A 25,686-nucleotide genomic window follows, 5' to 3' on the forward strand; every position below is an offset into this window, starting at 1 on the left:
GATAAGCGAAGCCAGCTGGGTGGTAAAAGTAAAGGGCTGGAGAAGAACGAACCTGGTAGGAGAAGAGAATGGGCTATAGGAGAAAGGGAAGAAGGGGTACCAAGGGGAGGTGATGGGTGTGGAGGCTAGAGTGAGGCGTAGAAGGGGTAGGAAGGAAAAGAGAAAAATTTAAAAATTACTGGAAGGAGAAATCTATGTAGATCCCATCAGGTTGGAGACAACCTAGACAGAATATGAGGTGTTGCCCCTCTACCTTGAGAGTGGCCTCATTGTGGAAAAGAGGAGGCCATGGACTGACATGTCAAAATGGGAATGGGGATAAGAATTAAAGTGGTGGGCCACCAGAAATTTCTACTTTTGGCTGATGGAGCAGAAGTGCTCAACAAAGTGGTCCCCCAGCTTGCATTGGGTCTCACCAATGTAGAGGAGACCAACGTAGAGGAGCATTGGATAAGAAGGATGACCAGAACAGATTTGTCGGTGATGAGTTGCCTCACCTGGAAGGGCTATTTGGGACCCTGAATGGAGGTGAGGGAGGAGGTAAAACTAATATTTTAAGTTGTGAACTTGAAATCTTAGCATTTTTTGTTCTAATTAAGTACGATAAATCTAATCTATCTATAACTGGAGCACAGTTTAATTCTGGGAAAAACAAATTTCATTTAGTGGGTTACAAATGTACAAGAGGTTTGAACTCTTATTTTGGTGATGTATAAACATTAATAACCAGATAATAACAATAGGTCACCTGCAATATCTCGCCTTTGATTCCTCTGAATGTAGGTCACATTGGGTGTAACTGAAATTTCAAGACCACATACTTTGTATGCATGCTAGATTGTTGCTGATTATGAATTTTATGCCGTTTCCAGGAAATATTGATGAGGATGTTGTGGTGATTGAGGCCACCTCAGCTCCCCAGGTTACTGCCAATGAAGAAATCAATGTTACCTCAACGGACAGTGAAGTGGAAATCGTCACTGTTGGGGACAGTTGCAGGTGAGTTGGACTTGAGAATGTTGATTTGTTTCAAAGTAGTACTCTCAGATTCTTTAAACATCAAGGAGGAATATTTGAAATAAAACATAATTACTAGACGTTAAGATGTGACAGCAACAGTACTTCATATGAATTTACTTTGACTTGCGATTTTTGCGTCTGAATGGTTTGCCAACTAATGGGGGAAGGAAAGACTTAAAAGGATTTTGAGTAGACTGATTCTTCTCTGCTGATAATATTTAAATGTATCAACATATCACAGGAATATGGCAGGTTGTTACACACTGAGTGCATGGTCATGGTCTCCTGCTGTAGCCCATCCACTTTAAGGTTTGACATATGTGCTCAGAGATGCTGTTCCTCACACTTCTGTTATAATACATGATTATTTGAGTTCCTGACTTCTTCCTGTCAGCTGAAAACAGTCTAAGCCATTCTCCTCTGACCTCTTTAATTAACAAGGCATGTTCCTCCACACAACTTGCTGAATTTTTTTTGCACCATTCTCTATAAACACTGAGAAAATACCAGATCAGCAGTTCCTAAGATACTGAACCCACTCTGTCACCATCAATCATTCCACAGTCAAAGTCACTTAGATCACATTTCTTCCCCATTCTGATGTTTGGTCTTAACTGAACCTCTGACCATATCTGCAAGTTTTTATGCATGGAGTTGCTGCCACATGATTGGCTGATTAGATATTTGCATTAACAAGCTGGTGTACCTATTAAAGTGGCCACTGTGTGTACTGCATACTGTACTAGGATTTGATGTCAGAGAAACTCTGGCCTTCAATGGGGTGTGCTGTGTCAACTTCTGATGCAGTATCAGTGAATTGATATGGATTTTATTAGTTCTCACATTCTTGCTGTAAAAACCATTGATGTATTGGAAACACAAACTACAGATGCTGTCAATTCAAAACAAATGTTGAAAGTGCCATATGCCTTCAGCAGGTCATGTAGCATCCATGGGGAGAAATGCGCCTGTGTTTCATGTTAAGAACCCTTCATCAGAATCAAACAATGCTGATGTAGCAGAGAAAGCAGTGGAGGTGGCTTTAGTAGTGTAGAGACAAAGTTGCCATGCTACTTTAAACGCTAGCAGTTAGAGACAAAAGAATAAAATAAAATTAAAATTAAGTTACAACAGTACTTTCTGAGAACGGGAGACGAAATGGGATAGGGTTTGTCAAATATGTACAGGAAATTTTCCTTAATCAGGACATAGAAGTCCCAATGGAGTGTGCAATACCTGATGTGCCATTAGGAAATGAGACAGGGCAGGTGACAGAATTTGATGTAGGTGAACACTTTGCGTCTAGTTATCACAATGTCATTAGTTTCAAAATAAATATGCAAAAAGATAGGACTGCTCTGCGGGTTGAGGTTCTAAATTGAAGAATGGTATCAGAAATGATCTGGCAAGTGTGGATTGGAACAGGCTGTTTTCTGGCAAAGGAGTACTTGGTCAGTAGGAGGCCTTCAAAAGCGAAATCTTGAGAGTATAAAGCTTGTCTGTACCTATCAGAGTAAAAGGTAAAGATAACAGGTGTACAGAGCCTTGATTTTCAAGAGATATTGAGGCTCTGGTTTTAAAGAAAGGTGCTTAGCAGGTATAGGCATGTAGGAACATATGAGACACTTATGGAGTGTAAGAAATGCAAGAGAACACTTAAGAAATAAACCAGAAGAGCTAAAAGAAGGCATGAAGTTTACCTAGAAGACGAGGTGAAGGAGAATCCTAAGGAATTCTACAGATATGTTCGGAGCAAAAGAATTGGAAGGGACAAAATTGGTCTTCTGAAAGATTAGTATGGTAATCTATGCTAGGAGCCAAAAGAGATGGGAGAAGTCTTAAATGAATTTTCTGCATCTGTATTTAATCAGGAGGGAGACACACACAGAAGTGAGGCAAAGCGGCATCAACTTCATGGACCCTATACAGATTACAGAGGAGGTGGTGTTTGCTGACTTGAGGCAAACTAGGGTGGATATATCACCAGGGCCTGATAGGGTTTTCCCCTCGGATCCTGTGGGAGGCAAGTACATAAATTGCTGCAGCCCAAGCAGACATATCTAAACCATCCTTAGCAACAGGTGAGGTACCAGAGGATTGGAGGATAGCCAGTGTTGTTCCACTGTTTAAGAAAGGTTCTAAACATAAACCGGGAAATTATAGGCTGGTGAGCCTGTCATCAGTAGTGGGAAAATTATTGGAAAGTGTTCTAAAGGACTGGATATATGAGTATTTGGGTAGACGTGGACTGATTAAGGACAGATATCATGACTTTCAGTGTGATAGGTCGTGTCTAACCAATCTTAGAGTTTTTCGAGGAAGTTACCAGGAAAGTTGATGAAGGCAAGGCAGTGGATATTGTCTACGTGGACTTCAGCAAGGTATTTGACAAGGTCCTGCATGGGAGGTTGGTCAAGAAGGTTCAGACGCTTGGCATTCAAGATGAGGTAAATTGTGAGAGAAGCCACAGAGTGGTAGTAGATAGTTGCCTCACTGATTGAAGACATGTGGCTAGTGGAGTACCACAGAGGTTGGTGCTGGGTCCATTGTTGTTTGTCATCTATATCAATGGTCTGGATGATAATGTGGTTAACTAGATCAGTAAATTTGCAGAAGACACCAAGATTGGAAGTGTAGTGGGTAGTGAGGAAGGTGATCATGGCTTTCATTGGGATCTGGACCAGCTGGAAAAATGGACTGAAAAATGGTAGGTAGAGGTTAATGCAGATAAATGTGTTACAGTTCAGTAGGGACCAACCAGTGTAGGACTTACACAGTCAACGCTCGGTACTGAGGAGACCAAAGGGAATTGGTAATAGAGGTCCATAATTTGTTAAAAGTGGTGTCACAAGTGAATAGGATTTTAAAGAAAGCTTTTGGCTCATTGGCCTTCATTAACCAAAGTATCAAGAAAAATAATGAGGTAGTGTTCATAGGTAGTTCATTGTCCATTCAGAAAGTGGGGGAGCTGTTCCAAAAACATTGAGAATTTGCCTTCAGGTTCCTGTACCACCTCTGTGATGGTAATGTCCCGGATGATGGGGTTCCTTAATGATGGATACCACCTTTTTGAGGCATCACCTTTTGAAAATGTTATCAATGCTGGGGAAGGTAGTGTCTATAATGGAGCTGGGTGAATTTGTAATCCTTTGCAGCTTGTTCTATTCCTGGGTATTAGATGGTGATGCAACTGGTTAGAATGATCTCCATGGTACACTGTAGAAATTTGTTAGTTTTTGGTGACATACCAAGTCTTAAACTGCTGGTGAAGTACAGCTGCTGACATGCCTTCTTTGTAATTATTTCTTTGTAATTACATCAACATGTTGGGCTCAGGATAGATCTTCAGATACCAGGAACTTGAAACTGCTCACATTTTCTACTGCAGATCTCTTGATGAGGTTCCTGAAGTCCACAATCAATTCCTCGGTCTCACTGATATTGAGTGGAAGGTTGTTGTTCTGACACCACTCAACCTACTAATATATCTCATTCCTGTACGCTTCCTCATCTCATCTGAAATTCTACCGTTAAGGATCTCCCCTACCATCTCCAACTCCAGGCACATGTTTCCTCTACTATTCCTGATTGGTTCTATCCTTACTCTAATCATTCCCCTGATTTTCACATACATATAGAACACCTTAGGGTTTTCCTTAATGCTTTTTGCCAAGGCTTTCTCATGTTCCCTTCTAGCTCTTCAAAGTTCATTCTTCAGCTGCTTCCTGGCTACCTTGTAACTCTCCAGAGCCCAGTGTCTGATCCTTGTTTCCTGAATTTAAGTAAGCTTCTTTCTTCCTCTGAAAGATGAATTTGATTACTTGGTAAAATAGGAAGCACAGTTTCAATTGGCCCTCACATCAATATGGTACAGGTCGACCCTCACTAATCTGACTACCTGTAATCCGTTTCCTTCGATAATCCGGCACTGATTATGCTTAATGTGATCCTTCTGTAATTCGGCATTTTCACTAATCCGGCTCTCCTCAGGTCCCAGTGGTGCTGGATTAGTGAAGGTCGACCTGTAATGTGAAGACCAAGTTAATTTACGTTGTTGAAAAGATGAAGGGAATGCTACTTGTTGATTTATAAAAATAAATTATGCAATAAGCAGCTGTTTTCATTCATTAAATGCATCATCATCATAGCTTGTCACACTAGACAGCCAGCCACTCTAGAGTTGTTTGGTTGATGTTGAGCAGGTCAGTGTCAGCTAAATCAGGTGAGAGTGGGCAGTTGCACAGAACGTGTTCAATGTTCTGCACCCTTTCGCCACACTCACAGGATTTGCTGGTCTTTAAACCCCACTTCACCATATTGTCTCCTGTCCTATAAACCCTGGGTCTTGCTCTGTTGAGAGTGCACCACTTCCATCTGTCAAGCAGTGCCCCGTCTGGTAACATTTTGGTGAGGTCTTGCACTGTATTGTTTGGTGGGGTTTTGGCTTCTGTTTGTTGCCAGAGGTCAATCCTGTATGTTTGGGGGGGGGGGGTGGGGGGGATGTTCCGTGCAATAGTTCCTCCACTGTAGCAAAGCTTTTCCTCGATTTTAGGCGGTTGGAAACTGGCACATAATGATGTAGTGGGTGCCGTGGATCCGAGTTCTGTTTACCTTTTCCATCTTTTGTTGTAGTGTCTTCGGATCTCTGGGGGAGCAATGCCTGCAAGTCTGTAAATGATGTTAGTGTATGTGGGGCACAGTGTGTCCATGATTATTCGGCAGGCTTCGTTAAGCAACGGGTCTGTTTTCTTCGCATGGGCTGATCTGCCCCACACAGGTGCATAGCAGAGTGCTAGGGCAGTTGACCTAAGTTTGTGAGCATTAGCTCCCCATTTCGTGCCTGCTAATTTTTTCAAGAGAGAATTGCAAGAGCCAACTTGCCCTCGGAGTTTTTGGACGTGGATGGCAAATGAGAGCGTCCTCTCCAGTGTCACGCCCTGGTAAATTGGAGTCAGATGGTGTTTGAGCTCCTTCCCATGCCAGAAGATCTTGAGTTTCCAAGCTGCTTCTCGATTCCTCAGGTGGAATGCACACACTTAAGTTTTTGATGGATTTGGGTTCAGAGACCATTTTTCATAATACTGCTTCATTGCTTCGAGGACTGCTGTAAGTCGTATTTCAGCGTCTTGGAAGGAGTTGGCTTATGTTGCTATGCATAGGTCGTCTGCATAGATAAACCTGAGTGTGTTAGGTTGGTTGATCGTTTGTGTAGACATTAAATAGTAGAGGTACCAGGACTGATCCCTCTGGTAGTCTTTTCTTTTGTGGACACCACCTACTCTTAATTCCATGCATTTCTACATAAAATCTACGATTTTCTAGGAGGCTTCTTATTACTTTGACTGTGGTTTCGTTCTTTAACATTTTAGATAATTTCAGTAGAAGGCCTCTGTGATTCACAGTGTCGTATGCTGCTGTTAAGTCAACGAATACTGCTCCTGTAATTTGTCGCATTTCAAAGCCATCCTCAATATACTGGGTTAAGTTCAGGACTTGACCGTAGCAAGAGTGGCCTGGCCTGAACCCAGCTTGGTCTGGTGTTAGAAGATCTTTAACTAAGGGGGATATTCTTTTCAGTATGGGTCTCTTGTAGAGTTTATAGAGGGTGCAGAGCTAGGAAATCGGTCTGTAGTTTTTAGGAATGCATGAATGATAGCAGGTGACCATTTTGCCAGACCTCTCAGCAGCTGTTTTTCTGCTACAATTCAAACAGTGCTCTTCAAAATGTCTTCAGTAGCATACTGCAAATATACATCAGTGAATATTTATTGTGCTCTTGCATGACATTTTGCATGGCAGACCAATAATACCTAAAGCATTGTGCTAATTCTACATAACTGAAAATATCTGCAAAGTAACTATTTGAGCATCTGTGGGTTTGATATGCAAAAGAAGATAGGAATTGATTTGGACAAAAGTAACTGATTTTTTTTTACGCAAACACGAGGAAATCTGCAGATGCTGGAATTTCAAGCAACACACATAAAAAATGCTGGTGAACGCAGCAGGCCAGGCAGCATCTATAGGAAGAGTTATAGTTGACGTTTCAGGCCGAGACCCTTCTTCAGGCCTAACTGAAAGAAGAGATAGTAAGAGGTTTGAAAGTGAGAGGGGGAGGGGGAGATCCAAAATGATAGGAGAAGACAGGAGGGGGAGGGATGGATTTTTTGTATGTAGTATTCTGATGTGACTGGCTCAAACACTAAGCAGCCATTCTTTCACTTACCTGATTTTTGTTTTAATTACTCTATTGTAAATGACCATGGAAGGGTCTGTACTGATTGAAAATGAAGGATGTTTATCAGAAATTTATTGTAACAAAAGATTGTGGAGCTCCTAATCTTTATCTGATGACCTGAGAAACCTAAATAGAGTAATACTTAAAACAGCCATTAGATCATTTCCAGGAATTATAGTTTAGCAATTAAATGGCTATAAATATGATAAATACCTATCAATTGATATGATGTACAGGTAAATTCAGTTCAGCATTTTTTTAAACTCTTGTTTCATCTATTAATACTAAATGGAACCAACATCAATCTGTATTTTGCTCAAAGGTGCATTTTGGAGACATACACAGAAACTGGAGGCTTGAGTTTTATTCATTCGTTGTGCACCCACTCTATTTATGTTTTAAAATAATAGGCTATTTTAAATGCTGTACTTAAGACACTTGTTTTGGAGTCAAATCCACCTTTATGTCCCTTTGGATACAGCTCTGTTTTAGTTTGCAAGGATTTAAAGTTGTGCAATTTATAAAAGAAATGTATAGTTTCACTATTAGCAAGAAATGTTCTTATCATCCTTTCCCATTCTGTGATATTTCTGGGTCTTGGCAAAAGCATCTGATCACCACAGTTGGTCTCTGTTTTTTGTATGAGGAAAGGATTCTGTCCACTGCCCATACCTTGCCCAAAAACGACCTTTTCATTGCCAACTGTTGACAGGGCATTAACCGTCTAGACTTCAACACTCCTTTCTCCTATTCCTCACTCCTTCTGAACACTTGGCTCTCTACTCCCTCTGCACCAATCCTAACCTCACCATCAAACCCGCAGATAAGGGAGGTGCTGTAGTGGTCTAGACCTCGACACTGCTGAGGGCCAGCGCCAACTCTCAGGCACCTTCTCTTACTTGCCCCTCGAACAGGACCCCACTAAGGAATGCCAGGCCATCAGCAACTTTATTGACTCTGGGGATCTCCCATCCACAGCTACCAACCTCATAGTCCCCGCACCCCGCACCTCCCATTTCTACCTCCTACCCAAGATGCGCAAATCCGCTTGTCCAGGTAGAAATGTTGTTTCAGCTTGTTCTTGCCCCACTGTTTTATCTGCCCTAGTTCAGTCCCTTCCTACCTTCATCCATAACACTTCACACACTCTGGATCTTTTCAATGATTTTCAGTTCCCTGGCCCCCATCATCTTAGTTTTGTTATGGATGTCCAGTCCCTGTACACCTCCACCCCCACCAGGAAGGCCTCAAAGCTCTGCTTTTTTTCTGGACACCAGACCTAACTAGTTCCCCTCCACCACCACTTTCCTCCTAGCGGAATGTCCTTACTCTAAATAATTTCTCATTTGGCTCCTCCGACTTCCTTCAAACAAAAGAGTTAGCCACAGGCACTCACGTGGGTCCCAGCTATGCCTGCCTGTTTGTCAACTATGTGGAATAGTCTATGTTCCAAGCCTACACTGGTGACCATCCTGCACTTTTCCTATGCTACATCGACAACTGCATTGATGCTGCTTCCTGCACTCATACTGAACTCAATTGACTTTATCCACTTTGCATCCAACTTACACCCTGCCCTCAGATTTACCTGATCCATTTCTGACACCTCCCTCCCCTTTCTCTATCTCATTGTCTCTATCTCCAGAGACAGCTTATCTACCAATGTCTACTGTAAAACCATAGACTCTCACGGCTACCTGGACCATACCTCGTCCTACCCTGTTACTTGTAAAATTGCCAAACCCTTCTCTCAATTCCTCTGTCTCTGCCGCATCTGCTGTTCGGATGCTATTCATTCTAGAACGAAGGAGGTATCCTCCTTTTTCAAAGAAAAGGTCTTCACTTCCTCCACGTATCAACCTCTGCTTTAACTTGAATTATCGAAGGATGTCAAAAGTTGTGGCAGGTCTTGAATGCTATCACCTCTTATAAAGTATAATCGAGTGACATAGGCAACAACAAGGCTTTGCTTCTAGATGAGCTCAATGGCTTCTATGCTCACTTTGTCAAAACATGGGGAAATCATCACAAACTCCCACAGCCCCCGATGAACCTATGATTTCAGTCTCTGCGACTGATGTGCGAGCAACCTTCAGTGGGTTAAAACCATGAAAAGCATCCAGCCCAGACTGGATACCTGGCCAAGTATTGAAGACCTGTGCTGATCAACTGGCTGAAATGGTCACTAAATCTTTAACCTCTCGCTTTGAGAGTCTGACTTCACTTATATCAGTGCCTAAGAAGAACATGGTAACCTACCTCAATGACTGTTGCTCAGTGATGAAGTGTTTTGAAAGGTTTGAGTTGAAACATATCAACTTCTGCCTGAGAAGTGGCTTGGATCCACTCCAATTTGCTTACCGGCGCAACATGCCCTCAGTAGGTGCCATCTCATTGGCTCTTCACTCATCTCTGGAACATCTTGACAGCAAAGATCAAACATTAGGATGCTCTTTATTGGCTACAGTTCAGCATTCAGTTTCTTCATTCCTTCAAAACTATCCAATAAACTTCCAAGACCTTGGCCTCAATACCTCCTTGTGTAATTGGGTCCTTGCTTTCTTCACTTGCAGACCCCAGTCAGTTTGGATTGACAACATCGCCTCCACACTCTCCATCAGCACAGCTGCACTACAAGGCTGTATGCTTTACACCCTGCTCTACTCGCTTTACATTTATGACTGTGTGGCTAAGTACAGCTCCAATGCCATATTCAAGTTTGCTGATGACAACACTGTCCGAATCAAAGGTGTTGATGAGTCAGCATATAGGAGAGAGATTGAAAATCTGGCTGAGTGGTGCCACAATAACAACAGCTTACTCAATGTCAGCAAGACCAAGAAGCTGATTATTGACTTCAGGAGGAGGAAACAAGAAGTCCATGAGCCAGTCCTTATTAGGGGTGGAGAGGGTCAGTAACCTTAAATTCCTCAGTGTTATCTTGGAGGACCTGTCCTGGGCCTAGCACATAACTGCATTTACGAAACAGCAGCACCTCTATTTCCTTAGGAGTTTGTGAAGATTTGGCATGACATCTAAAACTTTGACAAACTTCTATAGATGTGTGGTGGAGAATATAATGACTGGCTGCATCACAGCCTGGTATTGAAAGACCAATGCCCTTGAAGGGATATTCCTCCCCACCACTGAGCACATCTGCACAGTGCATTATCTCAGGAATGTAGCGTCCATCATTAACGACCCCCACCTCCTAGGTCATGTTCTCTTCTTGCTGCTGCGTTCAGGAAGAAGGTTCAGGCGCCTCAGGACTCTCACCACTAGGTTCAGAAAGTTACTGCCCCTCAACCATCAAGCTCTTGAACCCAAGGGGCAACTTCATTTGGCCCCATCATTAAAATGTTCCCACAACCTTTAGACTCACTTTCAATAACTCTTCATCTCATGGTGTTGCTATTTATTGTCTGTCTCTGTCTCTGTCTCTCTCTCTCTCTCTCTGTCTCTCTCTGTCTCTCTCTCTCTCTCTCTCTCTCTCTCTCTCTCTCTCCCCGCTGCCGCGCCCCCCCCCCCCAAGTTAGTGCAGTTTGTCATTGATTCTGTTCTGATTATTCTGTTATGGATTTATTAAATACGCCTGCAGGAAAATAAATCTCAGGTTTGTATATGGTGACATAAATGTACTTTGATAAATTTACTTTGAACTTTGATCTAATGAAGACAGTGAAACATGCTGTGCTTCAGAGTTGAATTCCTCACTGCTTCTCAGCAAAAACTGTCTGATGAGGTATTAGGATTTTTAGTACCTTCAAAACATTATCTTTCACAGAGCATTAAGGACATTGCAGTGCTAAAGACAGGATTTGTTGAATGGTTCATGTTAATGTGTAATACTGAAAGGTTGAAAGTTCATAGAGGAAAAATATTGTTATCTTATAGTGGAGGTTATATGGTGTATGAATATTGCAGTTGTTAAAACATCTAATGCAAAGGATCATACCCAGTCAATTTACTATTGTTGTTCATTATGATTTTAGACTTTAGCCTGTTAAGTATTCTTATATTTCATTCAACAGTATTTTCTCTCATGTTAATGCTCATGTCTACCCATGCTGAAAGTCAAGAATCTGCCTTCTTAATTTTCAGTTAATAATTGAAGTACAAGATTAGTTAAAAATATTCTTGGATGTATAGTTACAGAGAATATGCCCTATATAGTAAAGCTCCTAGAATCTAGCACACTTGGGGTTTGGAAACCAATACTGCAGATGTTGGAATCTGGGGTAACAAATAGCACATTTGAATTGCCTCCCTAATTCACAGCAGGTCAGCTGGCATCCCTGGAGGGAATTGGACTGCCCACATTTTGAATTCTTGGTGAAGGGTCTCGACCAGAAGTGTTGATTGTCCCTTTCCCTCCACAGATGCTGCCTGACCCTCTGAATTCATTCAGCATTTTGTTACACTTGGGACTTAGGTGCTGGAATGGCAGGTTTTCTGAAATATAGGATGTTAATTTGAAGCTAATACCCCAGCTCATTAACTAATTTGTTTTTTTTAAAAAGTTCATAGTATTATAACAAATTGTCAAGTGAACCAGCTGTTTAAATGGAACATAGACACTGGTGCCCTAGTGATCAGAAAGGTAAGTGCAACAAACATTAACTGCTGGACCATGGGAACTTATGAATAGTTAGAATTTCACTGTATGATGAATGTGTTTTTGAAATAAGTAGAAGCTTGTAGTTGAACATAGAATGTTGCAACATGTGATTATTTGGTTAATAGTACCTTAGTTGTTCTGGGCTTAATGTACTTTGTCTATTGGCAACTGGCTATTTGAATAACCTGATTCCAGGAAATCCGTTAGATGTTAACTCAATGTGAAGTGAAAGAAAGCTCCACTCCTGTCCCACCTCAACCTTCCTCAACCAAATGAGCATAAAACAGGGAAGTTTCTTTTATATAAAGGTTTGAAAATGAGTTGAAAGATGGTCTTGGCTTTTCCTCTGCCATAATTGATGGAGCTCTCTCACCACATTACCCATGTCTGCTCTCAACTTCCACCTTTCTCACGACAGAACAGCAGTAGTTGTTGCCACCTTTTACCCCCACTTGCCCACACATCCCAACACCCAGCTCCAATGTGATCCCACCACCAGTCATATTTTCTCTTATCCACCCTCCCCTTGATCTTCCTACTCTTCGCAGAGACCACTCTCCATAACTGCATGGTCTGCTTGTCCCTCTGCCGTTATCCCACTCCCTCCCCATCTTCTGGAACATTTCACTGCAACCATAAGAGGTGTAATATCTGTCCCATCAGCTGCTCTGTCACCATCTGGGGACCTAGCCAGCCCTTCCAGCTGAAGCAGAGAACCTTCTCCTCCAACCTGATCTACTGCACTCAGTGCTCAGAATATATAGCCTCTTCTACATTGGTGGAGCCAAGTGAAAATTAAGAGGTTATTTTGTAGAGCACCTGTAGTTGCACATCCAGTTAATTCTCCCACATCAACATGTTTTGATGTGGAGAGGCTAAACACAAATTGGAAGGAAAAAAAATCTCACTTTCTGCTTGGGTATATTACATTTCAATTAAAGTTCAATGTACATTTATTATCAAAGTATGTATAAATTATGTAACCTTAAGATTCATCTCCTTATAGGCAGCCACAAAACAAGAAATTCCAAAGAAACCATTTTTTTTTAAAAAAAGACCAGCAAATACCCAGTGTACGGGGAGGGGGGTGGAATCAGAAATCATGCAAACAATAAAAGCAAGTAACAGCATTGAGAATGAATATGAGTCCATAGACACAAAGCCCGGAGAAGCCTATGAACATTAAAATTTCGTATTTGTGGTAACCCATACCCCTGATGCCTGCACATGCACACACACAATTGTGAACCTAGTTTTCTTCTCCCTATGTTCACCTTTCCCATAATTTTCTTCCCTCCCCCCCCCCAACAAACTTGTTCCATCTATTCATTGTCATCTTCTCTCTCTGGTTCCACATCCCATCACCTCTGTCTCCCCAGCTCATAATATTCCATACTGGCAATCTTTCCTCCTCTTCATGAGTCTTGGCCTGAAATGTTGATTTGCACATTTTGGTTCCACAGGTGCTAATTGACCCAATGAGTTCTTGCAGCATCTGCAGTCTCTGTTGTCTTCTGAAAGATGTATCGTGCTGTCTTGTTATGTGCTTTAAGAAGTGTGAACTTGTATATATTGTGGTGAGAAGTACCCATTCTCCCATTCTTTTGAATATTTTATGCAAGTTGTTTTAAACATTAGAAGTAGCTTATTGGAATGAAGACTAGATTTTGATTTCTAACATTTAGCCTATCTATCCCCTCAATCATGTCAACTCTTAACCTCCTACGCTCAAGAGAAAACAGACCTAGCTGCTCTAATCTCTCCTCTGAATTCAACTGCACAATTACAGGCAACATCTTGGTGGATCTATCCTGCAGCTTATCCAGTGTTTCCACATTTTGCCTATGGTGTGGTAACTAAGAACTCAGTACTTCAGCTGAGATCTAAACAATGTTTTATAAAATTGGGATGTTCTTGTATTCAGTGTTCCAACTAAGTAGGCCAGTACTAGCCTTAATTGTACTCCTAAAATGCATTAATTCCATCTGCTATTTCACAGCCCGTTTCGTTAATACATTAATATAATCCTATAACCTCTCCACAGTCAACAACTCCACCAATCTTCTCATCATTTGCAGACTTATTGATTGTGCTACCTACATCTAGGTCCAATCAGTCACATATTACAAACACCAAGGTCCCAACATTAATTCCTGTTGACATCCTATCAGGAAGACAATTCTCTGCCCTCCTCCTCTGTCTTCTGTTGCCAAGCCAGTTTTGGATCCAATTTGCCAATCTTCCTGAATCAAATGGGCCCTAATCTTTAGACAAGTCTCCCATATGGCCTTGTTGGAGACCTTTGAGTGAAACTGAAAAGAGGGACAAAATTGAGAATTAGAATCCTTACAATTTCAGTTTAAGTGAATTATGAAAGCAAAGTGTACAGACAGGCTCAAACCAACTTCACTGATGCTTTGTATTTTGAAACAGTAATTTCTGCATTGGATTTTCTGTTGTCAAGTTGGAAATGCGGCTTCAATATTTTAGGAGCATCTGTTACAGATGTGCACTCATTTAGTTCTCTGGATACTACTGAATCTTCCATAAAATGGTAAAGAAACTGTTGGCCAAAAGTTGTACAGCCCAAACCATTGTAATCTGGAGAGGAGCTGGTCTTCAGTACTCGGGCTTCCCCTTTATTATGTCCATTGCAGGATGTGCATGCCTGGGACCATTTGAAGATAAAAATACTTAAATTATTTATTTATTTTGCCTATATCTGAATTAATAGAGTTCTTAAGATGTATATTCTCCGACTTGTTTCTTTACAACTTTTAATCTTGCAGTATCTTCAAATAACACCATATGTTTAACCTACTCACTTCAAAATGAATTTTGTAGATATTGTGATTAGTTCCACAGCAGTACTTATGAAAATAAACTCTCATTTCTACAAATCTATTTTAAAATCTGTTCATTCAGTTCTTATTATGTTTTTCCGGAAACATAACTGGCTTTCAGAAATCCTGACTTTATTTGATCACCTGTGGCTTGATAAATTATGTGCAAATATACCCTTGTAAAGTTTATTTTTACATACCATTCAAGGACTTTAAATATAACTTGGGTAGAAATTGTTCTTCAGATTTGGGGAAGCATTATATTGTTAGGTATTATATTCTTAGTGAATGAATATATGGAGGTTCCAACTTTCAGCAATTTAAACAAATGTGCAGTAGACTTAACTTTTGAAGCCTTTCTTCTTTTCATTTAGGTTAAAGTTAATTAGTGCTTTGCCTCCATTTCACATTATATTGATTGAAAGATAATTATGGATCTGCCTGAAATATTAACTTGAGCATATATCTCTCTGGCCCTACATTCCTCCTTAGAACACCTGGAAAATAAAGATGCATACGTAAGGCTCCTTTTCATTGACTACAGCTCTGCCTTTAATACCATCATTCCAAATAAACTGATTCCTAACCTGTGGAACCTGGGCCTTAGCACTCAGATCTACAGCTGGATCTTCAACTTCCTCACAGACAGGGCCCAGGCTGTAAAAATAGGGGACAAGCTCTCCTCTACAATCACTCTGAGCACCGGTGCCCCGCAAGGGTGTGTACTCAGCCCCCTGCTGTACTCGCTGTACACCCATGATTGTGTAGTCAAGTTTCCATTGAACTCAATATATAAGTTTGCTGATGACACAACAATTGTAGGCCGTATCTCGGGTAATGATGAGTTTGAGTACAGAGAGGAAATTAAGAACCTGGTGGCATGGTGCGAAGACAGTAACCTACCCCTCGAGGCGAAGGAATTGGTTGTTGACTTCAGAAGGAGTAGCGGACCGCATGACCCAATTTACATCGGTGGTGTGCAAATGGAACAGGTCAAAAGCTTTAAGTTCCTCAGGGTCAATATCACAAATAACCTGACTTGGTCCAACCAAGCAGAGTCCACTGCCAAGAAGGCCCACCAACGCCTTTACTTCCTGAGAAAACTAAAGAAATTTGGTCTGTCCCCTAATACTCTCACTAATTTTTATAGATACACCGTAGAAAGCATTCTTCTAGGGTGCATCACAACCTGGTAGGGAAGTTGTCCTGTCCAAGACTGGAAGAAGCTGCAGAAGATCGTGAACACGGCGCAGCACATCACACAAACCAACCTTCCGTCCTTGGACTCACTTTACACCGCACGCTGTCGGAGCAGTGCTGCCAGGATAATCAAGGACACGACCCACCCAGCCAACACACTTGTCATCCCTCTTCCCTCCGGGAGAAGGCTCAGGAACTTGAAGACTCGTACGGCCAGATTTGGGAACAGCTTCTTTCCAACTGTGATAAGACTGCTAAACAGATCCTGACCTGGATCTGGGCCGTATCCTGCAAATATCCGGACCTGCCTCTCGCTTTTTTTGCACTACCTTACTTTCCATTTTTCTATTTTCTATTTATGATTTATAATTTAAATTTTTAATATTTACTATCGATTTGTAATCCAGGGAGCAGGAAGTGCAGAATCAAATATCGCTGTGATGATTGTACATTCTAGTATCAATTGTTTGGCGACAATGAAGTATAAAGCATGAATTACAATCTTAGAACAAGGTCTAGATTTGTGTAAAGATATTTGAAGTTGTAAATCATTTGGATATAAGTAAAGAATGTGTTGCTTGATCAGTCACTTCCACTCTAGTAGTAGTTTCTGTGCAGCCATTATCTCTTTAAACAGCTAAATTTGAAAGTCCTCAATCAATCTGAAACCAGTGAGATAATACCAAGCTTATGTAGTATGTTTTTGTAAATTAAACTTTTAAGGCTTTATAGAATTTTGTGTGCTGCTCATGGTCATTTTGTACTGTAGAAACTTACTTTTATTCAGTACTTCTGAAGGGAATTAGACACCTAGAAGATAATAGCTTGCAGACCTATGGGAAAATTGGTGAAATGGGATTGTTTTTATGGAAACCAGCTTAAACTGTAAGGGTTGGCTAGTTTGCTGTGCCATAAAATTCTCAACTTAGATTTTGGTTTTGGAGTATACAATTAGACTTGGCTTTAGTAATTGTTACTGAAATATCCATGCCAGAATGAATGATGGAATTCTAAAGGAGATGAAAATTTTCACTTTCTCCAACTTGTGCAATGTTTGTATCTTGCTGTACTGTATATGTTAAGAACACTATTGATTGCATTTGTGTCAGAGCCAGTAATTAAAATTACCTTGCCTGTAAAATTGTTGAACACATTGTGTTATTATCACTGCAAGGAAGAAGAGAATGTGAAGGGAAATAGTTCATAATTATGATGGTAAGCTTATGAAGAAGGGAAACCATTCTTGCATAAACAATATAGCAAATTTAAGTTTGATACAATAAAGTTGTAAATAAGAACTCAGAAAAAATATATTTCTGCCATAATTTAAATTTTCTTTCCTGGATATTTCAAAATGGAAAGCAGAGGAAGAGCAATTAACTAGAGTCATCCAAAGGGGCAAACAGCGAATTTGAATTTGAATTGTCACAGTGAAAAGTTTGCCTTGATACAGATTCATTCATTGCATTGTACATTGAGATAGTACAATAGAAAGCAATAACAGATACAGAATAAAGTATAACAGCTACAGAGAAAGTGTGGTGAATAGAGAAAACACTGTGGCACAGGTTAAAAGTAATGAGAGTGAGCAGAAGAATGCTACCAGTTTGGTGCTAAATGGGTAGCCATGGGAAGTGGCTTAAATGTAGCATAACGGAAGGAAAAACCTATAGGGGGTGGTTATGAGCTCAACTTACATCTTACCTTTTGATTTCTCTGGTCCAGATTAAGCATTTCTTACACATAATTTAGATTTCAATTTTTCTTTTTAAAATGCTGGGATGAATATACTTCCACAAAATGGAGCCAGTTGTCAGCTTTTTTTTTACTTTAAAAGTAAAACTGAGTAGGCCTAGGTCTGAAGCTAAGTCCTATTATCATCCTAGGTTCAATCTCATTTGCACCAAGGCCAGGCAGCATCTATAGGAAGAAGTACAGTCAACGTTTTGGGTCGAGACCTTTCGTTAGGACTAACGGAACAAAGAGATAGTAAGAGATTTGAAAGTGGCAGGGGGAAGGGGAGACCCAAAACGATAGGAGAAGACAGGAGGGGGAGGGATAAAGCTAAGAGCTGGGTCGTTGATTGGCAAAAGGGATACAAGGCTGGAGAAGGGGGAGTATCATGGGACGGAAGGCCTTGGAGAAAGAAAGGGGGAGGGGAGCACCAGAGGAAGATGGAGAACAGGCAAAGAGTTATTGTGAGAGGGAAAGAGGAAAATAATAATAATGAATAATAATAAATTAGGGATGGGGTAAGAAGAGGAGGAGGGGCATTAACGGAAGTTAGAGGTCAATGTTCATGCCATCAGGTTGGAGGCTACCCAGACGGAATACAAGGTGTTGTTCCTCCAACCTGAGTGTGGCTTCATCTTGACAGTAGAGGAGGCCATGGATTGACATATCAGAATGGGAATGGGACATGGAATTAAAATGTGTGGCCTCTGGGAGATCCTGCTTCCTCTGACGGACAGAGCGTAGTTGTTCAGCGAAGTGGTCTCCCAATCTGCAACGGGTCTCACCAATGTATAAAAGGCTGCACCAGGAGCACCGGATACAGTACATCACACCAGCAGACTCACAGATGAAGTGTCACCTCACCTGGAAGGACTATCTTGGGCCCTGAATGGTGGTGAGGGAGGAAGTGTAAGGGCAGGTGTAGCACTTGTTCCACTTACAAGGATAAGTGCTGGGAGGGAGATCAGTGGGAAGAGATGGGGCGGGGGGGCGGTCGAATGGTCCCGGTGTGGCCTTCTATATATTGGTGAGACCTGACACAGATTGGGAGACCGCTTCGATAAACACCTACGTTCTGTCCACTAGAAGAAGCAGGATCTCCCAGTGGCCACATATTTTAATTCTACATCCCATTTGCATTCCAATATGTCAATCCATGGCCTACTCTACTGTGGAGATGAAGCCACACTGAGGTTGGAGGAACAACACCTTATATTCCGTCTGGGTAGCCTCCAACCTGATGACATGAACACAGATTTCTCTAACTTCTGTTAACGCTCCTCCTCCCCTTCTTACCCCATCCCTAATTTATTTTTTTTTCTCTTTCCCTCTCACAATAACTCCCTGCCTGTTCTCTATCTTCCTCTGGTGCTCCCCTTCCCCTTTCTTAATTCCTAGGCCTTCCATCCCATGATACTCCCCCTTCTCCAGCCTTGTATCCCTTTTGCCAATCAACTTCCCAGCTCTTGGCTTCATCCCTCCCCCTCCTATCTTCCCCTATCGTTTTGGGTCTCCTCTCCCCCTCCCACTTTCAAATATCTTACTATCTCTTTTTTCCGTTAGTCCTGACTAAGGGTCTCGACTCGAAAAGTTGATTGTACTTCTTCCTATAGATGCTGCCTGGCCTGCTGCATTCCACCAGCATTTTGTGTGTGTTGCTTGAATTTCCATCATCTGCAGATGTTCTCGTGTTTGAGAGAAGCAAGGTATTTTTGACATACTCGGATGATTTTGCACTCCAAGTAAAACATGAAGTAACTTGGTCAATAAAATACTTACTTTCAATACATACATTCATCTTAAATGTTGAAAATTCATGGATTTGTTGTGATTGCACTTTTCACATCCGGAAGTCCATAGTGATTACAGCACACTTCTTCATTTAGCCTAATATGTTCATTTTTTGGTTTGTCGTTAGTACTAATAATTCAGAAGGTGTTGTATGACAAAAACTTGGCACCATTTTGGGATTCGAGTTCAGTAAGGTTCATCAGTTAAATAAGATCTGTGGGATTATTTGCCTGTTGTGCATGGATTGAACCTCGCATATTACAGGTGGCCCCCGTTTTCCAAACATTCGCTTTATGACACCTCGCTGTTACGAAAGACCTATATTCGTTACCTGTTTTCGCTAACAGAAGGTGTTTTCACTGTTACGAAAAAAGGCAGCACGCGCCCAAACAGCCAAGCTCCTACCTGGAACTGCATTCTAGCCGCCATTGCTTAAACACGTGCTTTATCTTGATTTATTTTTTGTATTCGTTAGCAAGATGAGTTCTAAGGTATCAGAAAAGCCCAAAAGAGCTCGTAAGGGTGTTACACTTAGCATAAAACTAGACATAATTTAGCGTTTCAATCGTGGTGAACGAAGTAAGGACATTGTCTGCGCGTTGAACTTGCCTGCATCCACCATTCGCATTATATGTACGCAGAGAGAAAGAATTTTGAAAGCTGCCGATGTTACTGTTGGTTCTGCTCGTAGCAAAGTGGGTCTCTCTTAGTCGGCATCCAATAATGGATAAAATGGGAAGTCTGTTGCTTGAGTGGATTGATGAGTGTACAAAGCGTGGTGTTCCGTTAAGTTTCCTTATACTTAAGGAGAAATCAGTCAGTCTTTTTAATAAGCTGAAACAGAAAGCGCTAGACGATGGTGATGAAAGTGTTGCGAAAGTGGAATTTAAAGGTAGTCATGGGTGGTTTGATTTGGTTTCTGAGGCAAGGGCAGCTTCACAGTTTAACGTTTACCAGAGAGAGTGCTTTGGCTGATACTGAAGCTGCCGAAATGTTCAAAGCAGAACTGAAGAAAATACTTACAGAAAGTGGTTATTCGTATAAGCAAGTGTTTAATTGTGACGAAACTGCAATTTATTGGAAAAAATTGCCAAGCAAGACATTTATTTCGATAAAAGAAAAGCAGGCTGAGGGACACAAGGCATTAAAGGACAGGTTTACCCTAATGCCTATTATTAATGCCACTGGTGATTCTGTCCTTTAGCCTCTACTAGTGTACCATTCAGAAAATCTGAGGGCACTTAAAGGCTTTGATAAGAAAACACTTCCCATTGTGTTCCGTTCACATCCAAGTGGTTGGAATACCCAAGTGTTTTTTTTCTGAGTACATGAGTGCATACGTTATTCCTTTCATTGAAAAATACTGTAGAGAAAATAACCTTGATAATAGGTGTCTTGTGATTGTCGATAATTGTGCTGCTCATCCACCTGCCATTACCGAGTATGGCGGTAACATTCATGTTGCGTTCTTACCGCCGAATACGACATCATTGCTGCAGTCGTGCGACCAAGGCCTAATAGCCACAAATAAGGCTTATTATACACAAAATGTGATGCGTTTTATTGTAAGTACCATTGACAGAGAGGGCAACTCCGAAGTGTCTTTGCGAGAGATCTTTGGAAAGAATACAATATAAAATTGGCAATCGCCAACTTTGGAGATGCTCCTGATAGGCTAACAGTCTTGATGAGAAATGGTCTTTGGAGGAAACTGTGTCCCGAAGCAGTGAACGATTTTAAAGGCTTTGAACCATCAACAATAAATATGGCAATAGTGAGTTTGGCTACTGTACATACATTATTTCTACTTTATATAGGCTGTGTATTTTTATGTGTTATTTGGTATGATTTGGCAGCTTCATAGCTTAAAGGTTACTGGAGAGAGTGTTTCTGCTGAGAGCGCTTCTGCCGAGAGTGCTGCCGTAAGATTTTTGCTGTGCTAGACAGTGCAGAAAAATATTTCTACTTTATATAGGCTGTGTATTTATCATATCATTCCTGCTTTTACCATATGTTACTGTTATTTTAGGTTTTATGTGTTATTTGGCATGATTTTGTAGGTTTTTTTTTGGGTCTGGGAACGCTCAAAAATTTTTCCCATATTAATAAATGATAATTGCTTCTTCACTTTACGACATCCGGCTTACGAACCGTTTCATAGGAAAGCTCTACCTTCAGATAGCGGGGGAAACCTGTATTCAAGAGATTTTAACAAGCAATAATTGTATGTGATTTACACTTAGACAAAGAGTGTTCCTCACCCAGTAAACGGTATTAGAATATATCAAAATTATCGTAGTTTTCTCAGCAATTCCAGATAGGCAGTTCCAATTGACTGTGATCAGTTTTCCTTTTCCAAATACAGGTGACACCTGAATTGTGGCTATTTGGGTAATAGAAATTTTCCCATACAGAATTTGCATATCACTACTCAGAAACGAGGTTCAGAATAAAATTCACTCAAACAATTTGTGGAAAATTTGTAAATAAACACGTTAATTTTTTTTCCAACTCTGATTCCTTGGCATATAGGCAGATGCAGCAGTTTCAGGTTACGGAAATCATGATACAGACTTTTAACAAAGCAACCTGTATTACAGTAGAGATGAATTAATATTTCAGTTATTATGATTCTAGGTCTTACACCACACTTGTGGGTCACTCAAGGGTACACTGGGGCCAAAGCTCAAGCTCCCAGAACAGACCTCAGGAGCAATGGAGCCGAAACAGAATATCTACAGTTATCCAGCCATTGAGACAAAGCACTGCAGAAGTGGTAGATCTTACTGTGGATGAAGATGGTAAGTATGTTTTGATTCTGCAGTTGGGGAAAGAACAGAATTCATAGTAAATTTGTGATGCAAAACCATTAATTGATTTCATGAATTTCTTTGCAAATAGATGAAAAGATAAGTTGACTTTTAAATTAGTTGTCATTGTCAGTGTTCCCAACCTTGAATTGGTTTCACTTGTCACTCAGTATCAAGTTTTCATTTTACAATTTGGAAGTTAAATATGACAATAATGTTTAGCTGTTTCCTGAAGATTGTAATCTGAACCAAGGAGTCATAACTTTTTAAATCCATTTTTGCATGGTTACTGAGAGCAATTAGATTCATCCTCAAAAAGGAGTTATTTTAATCATCTACCTATCTTAATTTTTACCTTCGGGGCAAGGAAATCAATTTTAAGAGTCTAGGCTATAAGTGATATACTTAACAGATCTGCTTTGTAACTTTGGATGTTTTTGACCCGTTTCCCTCAGTAGCACATAGTATGGAATTTGCTCTGAACTTGTTAATTCAAGCTTCAAGTTGTTCTAAATCTACACTTGATGAGGCATCCTGAAACATTATCATATTTATTTTATTAATCCACACACAGTGGATTAATAGTAAAGCTAAATAGGTAATGCATTACCTATAAACTAGTATCAGTTAGACAGAGTTGGAAGTTGTAGGTTCTTACTTCATAACTAAATTTTAGTAAATAATTACAGTTGCTGCTCCAATCACTATGGACACAATATTTTCAAATGAAAAGGTACTGCTTTTTTGGATGTTAAGCTCAAGCCATGACTTGTCCAATAACATGTCTGATAAATGTGAAAGTGGTTGAACAATAGTTTCTAATGTTTCGGCCATTATTCTTCAATTCCATTCAAAAATACAGCATATCCATTTTGCTCTGAGACTTTCCTGTGCATAAATGTGGCAGTTATTTGAGAAAGTCACTGTTTAATGAATGTTGTTCCCTGAGTGTGTGAAAAGGCAATATGTAACTACAAATTAAGTAAATATATTGCAATTTATTTTTATGAACCTCTATTTTGAAAATGAGGAAATCTGAAATATAATTTATTATTTAAATAAGATAGCGTTCTATATTAAAGTTAACATTATTCCATTTGTTTGAGAGAAACCTCAACACTTTAAAAGATATCCTCAGTGCTTTTAACATCACTACAGGTTAAGTATGGATTATTGTTGTAAATATGGAAATTTGAAGGATTACTTGTATTAAATCAATTTTCGTTTGTCAACTAACTTTAAAATGCTAATGCAGTCTTTATTTCTTCAGCATGGTATGGTTGAGTTTGGAAGGAAAACATAGAAAAGTATAACTTTTAGTTACATAATAATCTCAGACAGGCGTAAACTTATAAAACTTTATCCAAGTCATTTTGCTAAATTTATTAGATTGGTCAGAATACTAATCCAGAATGTTATTCAACAAAACATTGACTTTAAGCTTTGTGATGCGATGCAAAGTTTATGAAAGTTCTAGAGTGTGTTTTCACATTTGACTGTTGTGCAGTTTCATAGAGTATTGAAGTTGTAATTCTTCAGGCTGTTTGAATTTGAGTGATGTCGGATTGTTTTTATAGTATAAGAGTTTTCCTTATTAGTTCTGTGACAACAGAGAATGGTGAATTATTTACATTCTGTGAGCCTTGCATCTTCATTTCATTTGGTAAGAATTCTTAAAGCCTAATGATTGACCTCAGATTTATCAGAGAAGCAAGGAATAAATCCTTTGGGGAACAAGCATCTTTTTCACAAATCAAAAAAGCAGGATGGATTTATATTTTATTTTGTTTAGTCTACATAGAGTTTTAACTTAATAAATTTAATATTTCCCCAGTGCTTTATCAATTAAAATCTGGTTCTCTTTTCACACATGGAATAGTTCCTGAAAAGGGTATGGCATTCCCCTTTCAGTAGTGTACTTTTAAATCAACTTGATGATCTATATACTTCACAATCATAGGAAGGACTTAGCAGACTTAACTCTCAAGGTATGGCACCTTTAAATAGATAAAGGTTCAATGCCATGACCGGAAGCAAGACAGTAGGTGGGGTGTCACCAAGCCAGGCCCCCTCGACCCAGCATCTTGTTAGAAAATCTGCAGTTGCTGGAGAACAAAATTGAGGACCTGAGGGCAAGATTGCTGTATCGGAGGGAAATGAGAGATTGTTGTGTTCTATGCTTGAACTTGTGCTGGCTTATTCCCAGCAAACCAAATACGGCAATCAGACCCGACAGCTTCTTGATTCATAGAATAGACTGAACTGCTGCTTTGGAACAGGCAAAAGGTGGAGGCTTATGTTTCATAATAAACTTGGTGGTGCTCCAATGCGGCAGTTTTGTCAAATTCGTGTTCCCCCAACCTTAAACACCTAACAGTCAAATGCCATACATTCTATTTACTTAGTGAGATCTTCTCCACATTCCTAACCGCAGTTTGCATCCCACCTGTGGCTGACTATAATCAAATGCTTGAGATATTGCTTGATGCTGGCTCCAAGCAAGAGTTAGTCCATCCCAACACATTTCATGTCATGCTCAGGGACTTTAACCAGGCTTTTTTTTTTGAAGAAAACCCTATCCAATTACCATCAGCATAGAGTGGTACTAGAAAATTTAAGAACCCTGTAGAATTTTCTCTATTTCTGCATAAGTATGACCAAAAATGTGATCAGATCTTCATGTAAATTCTAAAACTAGATAAAGAAAACACAATTAAATAAATAACACAAAAACATTATTATTGTTCATTTGTTTATTGAGAAAAATATCCAATGTTACATGTATTTGTTGGAAAAAGTATGTGAACCTCTGGGTTAATGCCTTGTACAAAAGATATTTGGAGTCAGGTGTTCCAATCAATGAGATGAGATTGGAGGTGCAGGTTGTAGAGGTGCCCTGCCCTATAATAAAAAAAAGGCACAAAGTCAGGTTACTGATAGAGCCTGCTTTTCTCAAGAAAGATCTGTTTATGTTCACCATGTCTCGATTAAAACAACTTTCAGAGCACCATAGAAGAAGAATTGTAGAGATGCATCAGGCTGAAAAAGGCTACAAAAACATTTCTAAAGACCTAAGTGTTAATCAGTCCACAGTAAGAGAAATTGTATGCAAATAGAGGAAATTCAGTCCTGTTGCTACTCTCCCTAGGAATGGGCATCCTGCAAAGATCACACCAAGAGCACAACGTGCAATGCCGAGGGAGGTTTACAAAAGAACCCAAGGGTAACAGCAAAAGACCTGCAGAAATCTCTACAAGAAAAACACTGAACAAGAATGGTGTTCATGGAAGGAAACCACGGTTCTCCAAAATACCACCTGGATGTTCTGCAATGCTTCTGGGACAATGTTCTGTGGACAGATGAGACAAAAGTTGAACTTTTTGGCAAAAATGCACATTGCTATGTTTGGAGGAAAAGGGGCAATGCGCACCA

General features: G+C 40.2%; 1 protein-coding gene across 2 annotated transcripts in view; it reads left to right on the top strand.

The window, feature by feature from the left end:
• The window catches only part of rnf111 (ring finger protein 111), a 155,711-nt gene that overhangs the window by 92,366 nt on the left and 37,659 nt on the right, over positions 1–25,686 (top strand). For both annotated transcript variants that reach the window (XM_063065752.1, XM_063065753.1), the window contains exons 3-4: positions 873–999; positions 22,082–22,245. In XM_063065752.1, coding sequence (XP_062921822.1) covers positions 873–999; positions 22,082–22,245 — 291 coding nt within the window. The remainder of the gene's footprint in view (positions 1–872; positions 1,000–22,081; positions 22,246–25,686) is intronic.

This window comes from Mobula hypostoma, chromosome 13 (assembly GCF_963921235.1).
Source record: "Mobula hypostoma chromosome 13, sMobHyp1.1, whole genome shotgun sequence".
Lineage (NCBI taxonomy): Eukaryota > Metazoa > Chordata > Chondrichthyes > Myliobatiformes > Myliobatidae > Mobula > Mobula hypostoma.